General features: G+C 41.8%; 3 protein-coding genes and 1 long non-coding RNA gene across 17 annotated transcripts; 2 read left to right on the top strand and 2 right to left on the bottom strand.

The window, feature by feature from the left end:
* Positions 1 to 1173: 1173 nt before the first annotated feature.
* tm7sf2 (transmembrane 7 superfamily member 2) lies at positions 1174 to 5854 on the bottom strand. 2 transcript variants are annotated; one of them, XM_088397702.1, is made up of 11 exons: positions 5714 to 5854; positions 5386 to 5462; positions 5028 to 5224; positions 4825 to 4879; positions 4500 to 4694; positions 4312 to 4415; positions 2940 to 3059; positions 2417 to 2585; positions 2264 to 2344; positions 2015 to 2137; positions 1174 to 1474 (listed from the first exon to the last, which is right to left on the bottom strand). In XM_088397702.1, the coding sequence occupies exons 2-11, from the start codon at positions 5450 to 5452 to the stop codon at positions 1314 to 1316; spliced, it is 1272 nt and encodes a 423-aa protein (XP_088253828.1). In that variant the 5' UTR covers positions 5453 to 5462; positions 5714 to 5854; the 3' UTR covers positions 1174 to 1313. The 2 variants fall into 2 exon arrangements, with proteins under 2 accessions (XP_088253828.1, XP_088253829.1); XM_088397703.1 differs by lacking the exon at positions 5714 to 5854 and having other exon boundaries at positions 5386 to 5682.
* LOC148386653 (uncharacterized) lies at positions 2917 to 9106 on the top strand. 13 transcript variants are annotated; one of them, XR_015862909.1, is made up of 6 exons: positions 2917 to 3077; positions 3642 to 3682; positions 5043 to 5180; positions 6294 to 6358; positions 6480 to 6558; positions 8841 to 9106. It is a non-coding gene; the product is annotated as an uncharacterized LOC148386653 (long non-coding RNA). The 13 variants fall into 13 exon arrangements; XR_015862908.1 differs by lacking the exon at positions 8841 to 9106 and adding an exon at positions 6691 to 8035; XR_015862902.1 differs by lacking the exon at positions 8841 to 9106 and adding an exon at positions 6640 to 8035.
* Positions 6004 to 9814, bottom strand: LOC148386652 (solute carrier family 22 member 4-like). Its single transcript, XM_088397689.1, has 12 exons — positions 9560 to 9814; positions 8835 to 9075; positions 8532 to 8714; positions 8351 to 8454; positions 8113 to 8267; positions 7723 to 7894; positions 7511 to 7643; positions 7258 to 7349; positions 6976 to 7190; positions 6674 to 6856; positions 6454 to 6589; positions 6004 to 6352 (listed from the first exon to the last, which is right to left on the bottom strand). Exons 2-12 carry the CDS (start codon positions 9039 to 9041, stop codon positions 6256 to 6258), a joined length of 1677 nt encoding a protein of 558 aa, XP_088253815.1. The 5' UTR covers positions 9042 to 9075; positions 9560 to 9814; the 3' UTR covers positions 6004 to 6255.
* A 214-nt stretch (positions 9815 to 10028) lies between these two features.
* ufm1 (ubiquitin-fold modifier 1) lies at positions 10029 to 12270 on the top strand. The gene is made up of 6 exons (XM_088397712.1): positions 10029 to 10126; positions 10230 to 10286; positions 10532 to 10589; positions 10823 to 10862; positions 11895 to 11927; positions 12006 to 12270. Coding segments are annotated over exons 1-6 (279 nt in total). The 5' UTR covers positions 10029 to 10124; the 3' UTR covers positions 12095 to 12270.
* Positions 12271 to 12362: the final 92 nt, after the last annotated feature.

The raw sequence follows: 12362 nt of genomic DNA, 5'->3' as shown, positions 1-12362 counted from the left end.
GTGCAGTTTATTTTATTTCTTGTCTTAGAGAAAAATCAGAAAAATCCATCCATGTAAGGAGGCGGCCATTTTGCCACTTGTTGTCGATTAAAAATGACATCATAGTTCCTAAGGCTCAGGTCACATGACCTGAGGAAAAATTCTCAATATTAATTTCTTAATATTATTATTTATTTTTTTTTGGCACTTGAGATTCCCCTTTAATTTTTTACATATGTTTTATTTCCAACTAGAGGAATTCAGTAATTTCATGGCATGTCTAAATTGTAATCAACTTGCGCCAAGCGGATATTTTCCTCTGTCTGAAAAGGACATATCATTCTCCACTGTCACCATGGAAACAAAATTCTATGAGACATTCCTGTTGACTCCCTCCGACTCCCTCACTCAACATAACATTGAAAAATATTCACCTGCACTTTTCACATCCCTGGCAATAAGCTCATTGACTGAATGTATGTGCATGCAAATATGTACACTCATAAATATCACAACAACAACAATGCTTAGTTATCGCACAATCCACACACACACACCAGCTGCATCTGTTTCACACTCATCCTAGGCTCTTCCTTTTTCATCTCCATCCACACCGCCATAACCGCCTTTCCCCTCTCGTCCTACGTCTGTGCTCTCACAGACACGTTGCCATGGAAACTGGCTACAACTGCAGGGCTCTAAAACGATAAGATTGGCATACGCACGATGGCACTGAATCGCTAATTCATTATTACACAAGACACTGCGAGGATGTCCGATGCTATTCAAGCTGTGCGGACATGAAACGGGAACAAAGCTGAAATTGATGTTCAAATTGTGATCAAAAATTGGACAGTAAAAAATATTGCGTAATTCCATCCGTTTCTACAGCGGGCGTCGCTTCTCAGCATGTTTGTCATCAGTACTTTAAAAGAAGGCAGAAAATAGCTTGAGTGAGGTGTGGGCGAAGCCAGCGGCTTAAGAGGGTGCACGGAGGTGACAAATGAAGGTGTCCATCAACACGGTGCACTCTCAACTCCATTTGCACGACTCGTTGACGGTTGATCATATTTGTTCTCTTCATCCGATGTGATTTGCAATCAGCCAGGGGAAATTAAATGTAATAGAAGAGCGGCGAGGATCAACAAATGTTTACAACTTTGAATTTGACTTTTTGTTTCTTCATCCAAATGCTTTGTGTCAATGTAGGTTTATTTCACACACAGGTCAAAAGGGACATCAAAATTATTACTCATCCCACCCCAAAAAAAAAAACCTGGAAATGCAAATTTGTGAAAATGTTCCAAAGGCACCATTTTTGCTTTCTTGACTCTTCAATAAACATAAGGGACGATCCTGTAGGGGACACGTCGACAATATGCGTCCCATGCAAGTCCATATTTGGCTCTGCAGTGTTTCTCGTCACGAGCTTCGCGGTGAATCAGCAAGATGGTGAAATAAATCACGTAAAAGTATGGCAGAAGATGTGAGAATCCTAACAAAAGAAGCAGATGATTATATGAGTAAATTGCTGTATTGAACCTGTATATTTTCTTCTCCGGCTTTATAGTGTCATCATTTCCAACTTTTTTTCTGCTTTAGATAGAACATCCATTTTCTTTGAACGATCAGGGGTGGTTCCCATCCATCGTTCTTCCTTCTGCTCCCATTTCTATTTCTTTCTTCCCAACTTTTGTACTTCTCAATTACAAAAGCAGCAAAAGCAATGAGTCACATCGTATTTGATGTGTCAGCAGCAACAAAAGGACTGACAGCCTCCATTTGTCTGCATGCTAGACAGGAAGAATGAAACCAGACCTTCAATGGAGTCTAGCAACTATTTATCTGATCATTTTAGGAAGTGAGGGAATATTCGACTGTGGGTTACAAAGTGAAAAGGATCAATCACTGAAAGTCGGATTATGTGTCACTATGCACTTTTTGGTCTTCTTCTAAAATTGGATAATCAATTGTAAGGATAGGTAAGATTTATTATTGGATCAAATGTTTCCAATGCATGATGGAGTGTTCTTACCACAAGGCAAAGACCAAGCTAAGGCCATGAGGAGATCACCCAAGTAATTGGGATGACGGACAAGACCCCACCAACCAGACACCAGCAAACGTTTCCCTGTTGCTGTGGCGATGGTCTCCAGCCCTGCGATCATGCACGCCGCAATCACTTCAACTGATTAGCATTTCACAAGCTAAACATTCTTGATAGCAGAAAGGAAGCCTCAGAATTTCTTGATTAAGTATAAAAAAATAAAAAAGTCGGACTGACTTGCAACACTTGGATGTGTAGGGTTTCTCCTGAATTGATTCTTCTGCGAGTTGGATTTTCGGAAAATGTAATATCCAATACCTAAAGAGGATGAATGGTATCTTAAGAATGGAAAAACAATATATCTTGTAAACGTGAGAATGATATGTTCACCATTTAGAGTTATTATGACTGCAACTTTCAGTAGACTTAGAGCTTGAGGATGTTCAACCAGAAAGGCCGCCTGAAGGCTGTATGTGAAGGGAACCCAGGTCAGGTCACCGAAGACCAGCATGAAACCAAAACCATCGTGCACAATGTCCATCGTGCTCAAAACTGCCTCCTATCAACAAACAGATGACATGGAAAGGGCCAATCCCAATTTCACCACTTTGAACAAAATCCAATCTCAATAAATTAGTCATTCATTTTTTTATTATTTTAATCATTTGAATAATTTATTCATTTATTATCAATCTCAGGAAATTACCTCAATTAATTCTTATGACTTTAATAATTTTAATAATTTATTGTTTTTGTAATTCATTCAAAAAAATTCATTTTAAATATCCCAGGTTAAAACAGACAACGATGTATGGATTTTTTTTTATTTTGTGGGTGTGGCTTCTATTCAGGTGTGCTCAATAGTCTGGAAATTGCGGCGACACCTTCAAGTACCTGAGGGCTGATCTCCTACCTCATTCCACAGAGCGTCAGCCACATACAACAACTGAAAACTGTTGACGAGGATCATGGCGAGTGATGGGGAGCCTCGGCGCTCCACTTCTTGCATCAGCATACCGAGGTTGATGAGCACCTGAAAGAAAGTTTCATGGTAAGGTATTGCATTTCATTTTTTGTGGAGTAGTGTGGTCCACTTTGTAAACCGATGGAATAAGTGGCCTCATACGCACAATAAGCGCATGCTATGATTTATTCATCTATGCCCTGAATTTAAAAATATCATCTTTGCTTTATTTTGTTTTTACCTCCATTTCTTTCTCAACATTAATCAATATAAATATCTCATTTGAGTTTATCTACTTGTGATTCTGACATGAACTGCACATGACTCTGAAAATGAAAATGCATATTGGATCAAAACAAGATGATATATTGATGTTCCATCTGCTCCATGTCACGCTTATGTTTGTGTCACGTGCTGATAAGATCTCAGAAAAGGGCACAGCTATTTATTATCCATTTCCAGATGCATTTTGGAAGACTTTTTTGAGGTGCTGGGACAAAATTTAGCTGATGCAACATAAATCTGAAGACTGTGAAGAACTATTCATGTTTATTCATTTTTTTTATGATTGCTCACAGAATTTTGATGAGGTTAAAGGGTATCATAATTATATCCTGACTCCTCCCCCCTTTTTTTCTTTTTTCATTTAAGGAAACATGAGCTTCTTTTTGACATTTTAGACCATTGTCCAGGTAAGCAGGTAATGCAATTTGTTAATTTTGATATAAACTTAATGTCCAATTTAATAGAAATTAAATATCTCATTTAGAGAGGTTAATCTGCTCAATTTAAAAACTGTGTTGAGGAGCAGTAATGAATATCAACTTATGATACAGAAAGAAAAAGATGCTGTCTGACATTCAACCAAAATCTCCCACACATTTGGGTGGGAGGTTTTTATCTTCTCTCCTACACGACTCACTCAAAAATGGGCAAAGCATTTACAGTAGTTTTTACTGTAAACACTGGAAAAGAAAATAGATGTCATCTTATAAAATCCATAATTACAAATACAACGGATGAAGCATTCCATTTGTTTGGTAATTCAAAGACAAAATGTAAAATATCTTCGTCTAAATCAAATGCCTGGGGTCAGCGGGTGCGAATTTATTTTGTGATTGTCAGTCACAAGGAAAAAAAAATAAATCAATTTGGCTTATGTTGAACAACACCCCCATCTATCGGCAGTAACCTGAAAGAGCAGTCAAAAGAAATAGCACAATATTCTCACTGCAAACGAAAAATGTTCAAGTATTTCATCATTTTTGTGATATAGATAAGTAAAAAAAAAAAAAAAAAAAACTAGTTTTGTTCTACTTACCCAGCCAATCAGACCTGGTCTGAGCTCACAGAAATATTTAAGGTCAAAATGACCTATGCGAGGGTTTAGCTCCCGTCCAATGAAGAAGTCATACAAGGGATTGCCTAAAACAAATATAAATTTGCTTTTCACATTCTTTTTTGGCATTTATATCAACAGCGGCAACCTTTTAAAACAATCAACCTCACCTGTGTTGCCCCCCAAAGCAAGAGCATGAGGAGGAGCCCAAAAAGAACAAACATAGAGGTAGATGGAAAGCATGAAGGACAGTCCTATTGCGCACATAGCCAGGGGCAACATCAGCTGGAACAGATGCCCCAAAGGAACCCCGAATATCAGTAGCAACATCAGTAAGGCACCACTGATGCACAAGCTATGAAGACCTGCAGGGGAGACAAAAATGACACATTGTTGACCTTGAATGAAAATCTATGCAGGTTTAGATTTGTAAATTCTGTCATGTAATTAGCAGAAGATCAAATTGACATAATTGCCTCCACACCAAAAAAGTACCATTTATGGGATACTTCAGACGTGTTCCATCCGTCAGCACTAATCCCTCAGATATCTGCAGAAACGATAACTTATTATAAAATCAGGTTTTACAAAGCTCTCTGTATTTTTAGCTCCATGAAGTTGGGGAAATTGTGCACTGCTGCAAATCCCAATATTAAAAATATTGTAAAAAGGGGAAATCTTTTGTGTATCACCTATACCTTTCCTAATGGCAGCAAATATAGAAGCACATGCAGAGCTATCCAGCCCACCAGGAGGAAGGGAGCCAAAGGGTCCCATAGCTGGTCAAGCGAGGGCAAGGGCGGGGGCCATTGGAGTAGAGCTGCATCAGGAGATCGACTCACGCAAATCAGGTAAAGCACCGTCAATGGCAGAAAGATGGGGATGCAAACGGCACCTGGGGATGGAAGCGGACAGTATTTGAGGTGATTGTAAATAATTCATGCATCTCAAATTGCAGCTGTAAGAAGAAACTCAGTTGTCAGTGGGTGTTTCATTCAAAGCTCAAGTTTTTATTTCAAGAAAGAAGATTGAATCTGATGCTCACGAGTGACTCACCTAGGGTTCCTCCAAACTCCCTCTCTGTGTTATTGAAAGCATTTGGCGTTTGACTCTTTGACCTCATTATTAGTCTGCTACAAAAACAATCAAATATTCCGCACTGTTTTTACATGCATTACAATACATGCATTATAATTGATCATGTGCAAATATGTTTTTATCTCAGCATTAGAAACAGTAAGACAACATGTATTGTTTATTTGAACAATATACAATATGATCTAAAAGCGTATCAAATTGACTAGTTTTTCTTTAGCTCGTTTCCTGATTTGAGCTCATTATTTATACAATGATCTTAATATTTATAAAACAAAAAGTGAAGTACCTTATTGACGTGGTGTTCGTCAGTGTAGATCGAGAGAATGTGCAGGATTCAAGCGCTGATTCAAACGGACCCGCCCCCTCAATGTGTTTTGAAGACGCACAAGATAATCTAGCCAATCACATCGCTTAACGGAATCTGAAGAGGGCGGGGACAAATACTTTTGTCCAATCAGATCGGTTGCTCTGGTGGCGTCAGTATGCACGCACGACATGCAAAACGCTCAGTGCGACCTTTGCACTCCACCTAAAAAGACCGCAGTTGCGCTTTTTCACCTTTTAGACGGCAAAGTGTTGCATGAATGTTGTTTAATAATGTAAAGATGTGCAAAATATATAATGTGATGGGTGGGGGGAATGAAAAATTAGAGGACCAGCCTTGGAAGGTTGAAAAGTCACCTCATGGTAGCCACATTTGCATAGGATATTTTTCCCAATTATGTCCAGGTTACAAACACTTTGAGCAGATCACAAAGTGATGTTGGGGGACACTGTTGTCCATCGTTGAGCTTCATCTTCGGGCGTGTGTCTCGGCTTCGCTGTTGGCTACATAACCCTGCCGCTTTTTTTAATGTGGCTCACAGTGGGCTCTCTGACCACGGATTTGGAGCTCTTTCCTCTGAAGACGGACGGACAGGTTACGCTGCAGGTGGGGAAACCAAAATGATGGACGGTTGGAGCGACGAGGAAGAAGGAAGCAGAAGAGATCAACGAGGAGGTTCAGTTGCATCAAGGTGACCTCACCTTTTCCTCTTCTGCATCTGTTGAAGGCTCTCGGGAAGCGGGCTCCTAAAACTCTCTGGCAAGAAGATGGTGGCCAGGATGGACAGCATGGCCAGAGCGCCCAAGGTGATATGCGGCAGATACTTGAAAAAGATGTCTGCGTGGCACCAAAGTCATATTTAAAAAATTTCAATGTCAAACTGACAGGTGCCCACACTTCCCTGTCGAAAAAAGTGCTTACTCAGCTTTATGACAAAGGGTGCGATGCAGCTTCCTGTTCGCGACACCATGACGCAGATCCCTGACGCTGTGTTCCTAAGACCTGTCGGGTACAGCTCGGCCGTGAAGGCAAACAGCAGCGACGTTCCTGCCGTGGCGCCAAACTTCCCCAGCATCTCCAGGGCCACGGCCAAACCCATAATACCTGAGAGGAACAGTCCAAGAACTGAACTGGTTTGGAACATTAACACGGCACAAAATGTCTGACCAAGCTCAATTACTCCCCCGGCATCTCTTCCGGTTCTGCTTTTGAGCTCAACTCACTCTGGGGCACCAGCTGGATGGAAAAAAGCGCCAGGCCTATGGTGATAAAGACGGCCACCACAGCGAGGCGTCGGGGCAGGTATCGGATGGCCAGGCTGCAGCTCACGTAGGCCGGCACCTCCACTACGGCGGACAAGAAGCAGCTGATGTACGGATCAGAGTGGAGCTGCGATGTGTTCAGGGACAGGCCGTAGTAGCAGACGCTCAGCGTGAACCTGCCAATTAGCCAAGTTGCCCTCAATGCATGCTTAGGAGTTTATATGATGGGTGTGACTTACTCACCACACCCAGCAGAGAAGGATGGTCGTAATGGCGACGCTTCTGTTCTTCAACAGGTCCAAAACATTGTAGCGCTGCACGGGCCACTCTTCTGACTGGAATGAATGACAAATGTTAGCACTTAGCTAACCGCCACGCTAACAAGGGTGAATTATAGCAACTCGTAAATGTACGCGCCTAGCAACTCTACCGTTGGCATCTTTAGCTATTTTTTTGAAAGTCTTTATAAAAAGATCAACATTAAGGTCCAACTCACGTGCGACATGAAATCGAGAAAGATTTTCTCCGGTGCGACCACTTGGTTCATCTTGGCGGCTTTGCTCACGATGGCCTCGGCGTCTGTCACTCGACCTTGAGACAGGAGCCACATGGGAGACTCTGGGAGGATCCTGTCTCTCACACACACATACAGTTTTAGTACTATTGCAACCCCTGGAGTCTGGGGGGGGGGGGTTCTTTAGTGCTCACCACCACAGGGGGATGCAGAAGAAGCCGGGCAGTGTGATGGCCAGCATCAACATCTTCCAGCTCCGGAGAAAGTAGGCAAAAAGTGGCAGCATCATGTAGCCAAAGGCGAAGCCCAAACACACGCCGGTTGACGCGTAAGCAACCCGAGCGTTGCCCGTGAGGATTTCAGTGCCTGTGCCAGCAAAAACATGTTTTAATTTCATGTGGAATCAAGCAAGGGTTCTCAAACATTTTGGGTCCATGAGTGAGATTGTTTGCCTTCTGATGTTTACTTGACACCAAACTGGCTTTGAGATTTTTTTTTCCCTCTGATTGCCAAACAGCTTTGCTTGTGTGAGGTATACCAGTCTGTTCATGCTGCACTCAAACCATATTTGGAAATGAAAATACCCAGCACGTAGCAAGACACGTAGTTGGAGATATTGCCGAGGCCATTGCAGAAGAGAAGCAAGCAGAACACCTCCCAAGATGGAGCAGCAATCTGGGCCAATGAGAACACGGCCTGAATGATCAAGGTGGCGAACAGCACCGGTTTACGGCCAAATCTAGATGAGAAAAAAAAAATCTCACTCAGGTTGCAAATCATCTTGTGACTAGTTCCTGTAAATTATTGACCCATAGTTGGTACCTGTCAGCAAGCACTCCAGAGAAAAAAGATCCCACCAAGACCCCCAGGAAGAAAATGGTAGCAGTCAAGGGTTGCTTCCAATTCTGACTGCACACCAAGTCAAACTGGAAGTGCAAAATGTTCACTGTCAGTTGTCCTTAGTCATGGGAGGACATTCTAACCTTCAGGACAAAAATCAGACCTGGGAGACCACAGTGGACTGGTAGACCTCGGTGCTATACACCCACCCGTCGGCGCAGTCCTCCTGCTCCAGGCTGCTCAGGTTGACATCACGACCGGGCAGCAACCCATCGGCTGAAAAGTTGCGGAGCAGGTCCAATCGGTAGCGGCGGCAGCCATTTGGTTGCAGCTCCCCGTCCACCACCTTGCAGGATACGTCCGAGCAAACCACAAGACGTGAATATTGACAGAAGTGTATTAAAAAAATGCTAAGAGTTGAATAAAATTGGATACTTTTCAACTTTTTTTTTTCCATGTCATCTACCTTCAGTGGAACTGCTGCCTGCTGCCACTCGTGACTGAGATTGGCCTCAGGGATCTGGCATCGGTGCTGTGGTGTGTCAGTGATGAACACCAGCGAGAAGGAGCCCATTCCGTTTGGCAAGATGGTGGAGCAGAGCAGGAAGAAAACCATAAGCTGGAAGCGACCCCACGTTCCCAGGAAGGCCACGCTGCTGTCGTAGTCCTGCATGATCCCAGTCTGTCGGAACTATCCAAATGTGAACCTTAGAACGGACAATAAAGTATTGTCTATGATATCTCACGTAATATGTCGGGGATGATAAAACCAATTGACTTTGTTGTGAAGATGTCTGTAAATAATTTCCAACAAGTCCTGATGATCCTCCCACTAGTGCATTCCAGGCAGGTGGGTACCTGTTTTTTGTAACCCTAAACAAGTTTAAAGTCTACAAAACACCTTGCATGACATCACGTTACAAATCCCACTGCTGTGGCAAATGTGGGTCGTAAAGCCCACGAGTTAATGAGTACAGGTAACAAAATTTACAGTACAGTATCTATGGTGCTTAACAGTTAGTTATAGGTCAAATTTACAGATTGATGAAGGATTTCCAGCAAGGAAGAACATTTTAAAATTACAAAATGAAAAAAATATAACAGGTTTTTGTCCATTGCTTGTACATCATTATTTATGAAAAGATATCTTTCAAATGTTAAAAAATAAATAAAAGCGTGTATAAAATTTACCTTGTTCGTTGTCGGCGCCATTATGTCGATGCGCATCATTGTTGCTATTTACGATAAATGTTAATAGGCTGACAATGATGCCCTTTTCAAAAGTACTCACAATCACTTTCCGTTTTTAGTTCACTTGCCAACCTATATTGTGAAAATAATAAATTTTCTTATTTCAATGAAAACATTTACTTTCTGTAAAACTGCTTAGGCGCACATAAATAAGCAGAAAGTACAAGAATCACCTCAATCGATGACGTATTGGGGTTCTTCTGGACTTCCGGGGGTGCGTATCCTTTTTACTATTTACGGTAAATGTTAGTAGGCCGACAATGATGCCCTTTTCAAAAGTACTCTCAATCACTTTCCGTTTTTATTTATTCCTTGTCAACGTATGTGAAAATAATACATTTTCTTATTTCGATAACCACTTAATTTCTGTAAAACAGCTAAGGCGCACATTAATAAACAGAAAGTACACAATTCACCTAAATCGATGACGTGTACATAAAGGGGTCCTTCTGGACTTCCGGGTGTGTGTAAACAGCTCATAAGTCGAGTCGTCTCGCCTGGAAAAATGTATGTTATTACTCTTTTACCTTTGATATTCTTTCTGAATATTTATCAAAATACCTGTTTAAAGCAGAGGCGATAACTGAGCTATTATTGTTCGCTTGTCCAGGTCTAAAGTAACGTTTAAAATCACGTTGACGTCGGACCCCCGGCTCCCGTTCAAAGTGTGAGTACTTGACAGCTAAAATCGATCTGAAATGTGATTTTAACAATTTCTCTTCTAATGTTTAGTTTCATTTCTCTTCTTGTTTCACTTTGAAGAGGTTGTTTGAGTTTACATCAATGCAGCTCGTCGCTTAGGCAGGCACTCTTGATACAATTAAGTCAGGTTTCCTATAATAAGGTTTACGTAAAGATTAATCAATTGCCTTTTTACAGTATTGAAATGTGTGTGGTATCTGTTTTAAATAGATTAAGTGTCCCAGAGAGCACGCCATTCACAGCAGTTTTGAAGTTCGCCGCCGAAGAGGTAAGACAACTAATTGAAGAGTGACCATCAGAATCTTTCAGCCCCTCTCGCAATTGTTCATCAAAAAGAATCTGCTGGATTTGAAAAGGCAGAGAAGGTCCCCAACTAAGCTCCAGTAACATTTGTCTCCACAGAGCGCAAAGAATATATTCCCATTGACAACTGTTGTTTACCTTTAAATTGTGCCGAATGGGAAAAGTGTGTATTTTAACCAACTGTGGCCTTATTTGCAGTTTAAAGTGCCGCCAGCCACCAGCGCCATCATCACCAATGGTGAGTCCTCACATCTTGATCTGACGTGATATTGAACTTTTTGGGAGTGCCGGCGCTACAGCCAAATCATTCAAGCCGATACCTTAATGTAGCTGTTGCATTTGGTTCACAATTTGGGAAGCCCGCTATCCGCGCCTCTCAGCAAAAGCTACAGCCAATCACCTGCTATCCAATTCACTCATTGCGTTTTCGTTTTATTTCTTCAGTTTTAGGAAAATACTAAGACACTGAAACAAAATTTCGACTTACACAGCAGCTGGTATTGTTGCTGGTTCGGTGAGAGCTGGTTCCGTGGGCTTCGGTGCTGATTATGGGCGATTCGATGTGTGTGGGGGGCTGTTTTTTTCCGTCCCGTCTTTCGGCCTTGGCGATCACCTTTGGCCGTCTTTCCTCCTGGCGTTCTCCCTCTGGCACCTCTGCTGGTTTTATCTCCAAGTATACCTTTTTCTCCATTCTTGCACATATACCCACTAGTTTTGGGTGTGACTTCATCAATTCGTTAATGCTCCCTGACTATGCAAAGTTCTTGCTCACCACTTTGCATGCATTTGTTCATTTGCTCTTTTCACACTCCATGTACTTGCTTACTTTGTCACATTCTTTGTTTAATCATGCTTCCAACCATATCTTCTCATTGTTAGGCAAAACATTTCCTTGTGAATAAACTTGTCTGCTTATTTAATTTATACAATGAGGGGTGAGCATATGTGTTTTTGTTGCTAGGCAGGATTTTTTTTTTTTTTAACCCCGTTCCTTCAATGCAATTTTTAAATTGAAAGGGTGCAGTTGTACATAAGCGTATTTGATTCCATTACATGGATTTCAGTCCAAATAATACAGCTGTAGATTTCTTTGCATTATTGTTGTCTTCTGATTCATGAATTGCTGTTTTATGCTGTTTTTGCCACACATGTAATTTGCTAATTGACCGCTAGGTGGTGCAAGTACACTGTTACAGCATGAGTTGTTAGGTCATGGTGTGTGTAATCTTGCTCCATGGTTTCATTAAAATGTCATGTGTTCTCCTTGCAGATGGGATAGGAATCAACCCTGCACAGACAGCAGGTGAGCTGCAATGTTTGTTCAGTTGTCAATTATGCACCAAATAAAAATGGCCTCCCTCGCATTTTGTCCTGCTTGCAGGCAACGTGTTCCTGAAGCATGGCTCAGAGCTGCGCATCATCCCCAGAGATCGCGTGGGACGCCGCTTGTCTCCACCGAGAAGACCGTGACCAGACCTTGCCTCGCGTCCTATTTATGTCCCGCTTGACCGCGTGTGTTTGTGTGTAGGTGTACACTCGTAATGACACGCCGCATGCTGCCAGCTTGGCATCCCCACAGTAAGTGGATGTTAACAGAATTTTATAATGTTGATGAATAACAATAAAATGACAGTCACTCAGCGTAACACGCCACACCTTACTTTTTGGACCATATTTTGGCATTCTGATTGCCATAAGAACCTCAACTTGGAATTTTAGTGTGTTGTCCACGCTTGGT

Source organism: Syngnathus floridae, chromosome 15 (genome assembly GCF_059516105.1).
Source record: "Syngnathus floridae isolate MCC-2025c chromosome 15, RoL_Sflo_1.0, whole genome shotgun sequence".
Lineage (NCBI taxonomy): Eukaryota > Metazoa > Chordata > Actinopteri > Syngnathiformes > Syngnathidae > Syngnathus > Syngnathus floridae.
This window is presented reverse-complemented; position numbering and strand designations above follow the sequence as displayed.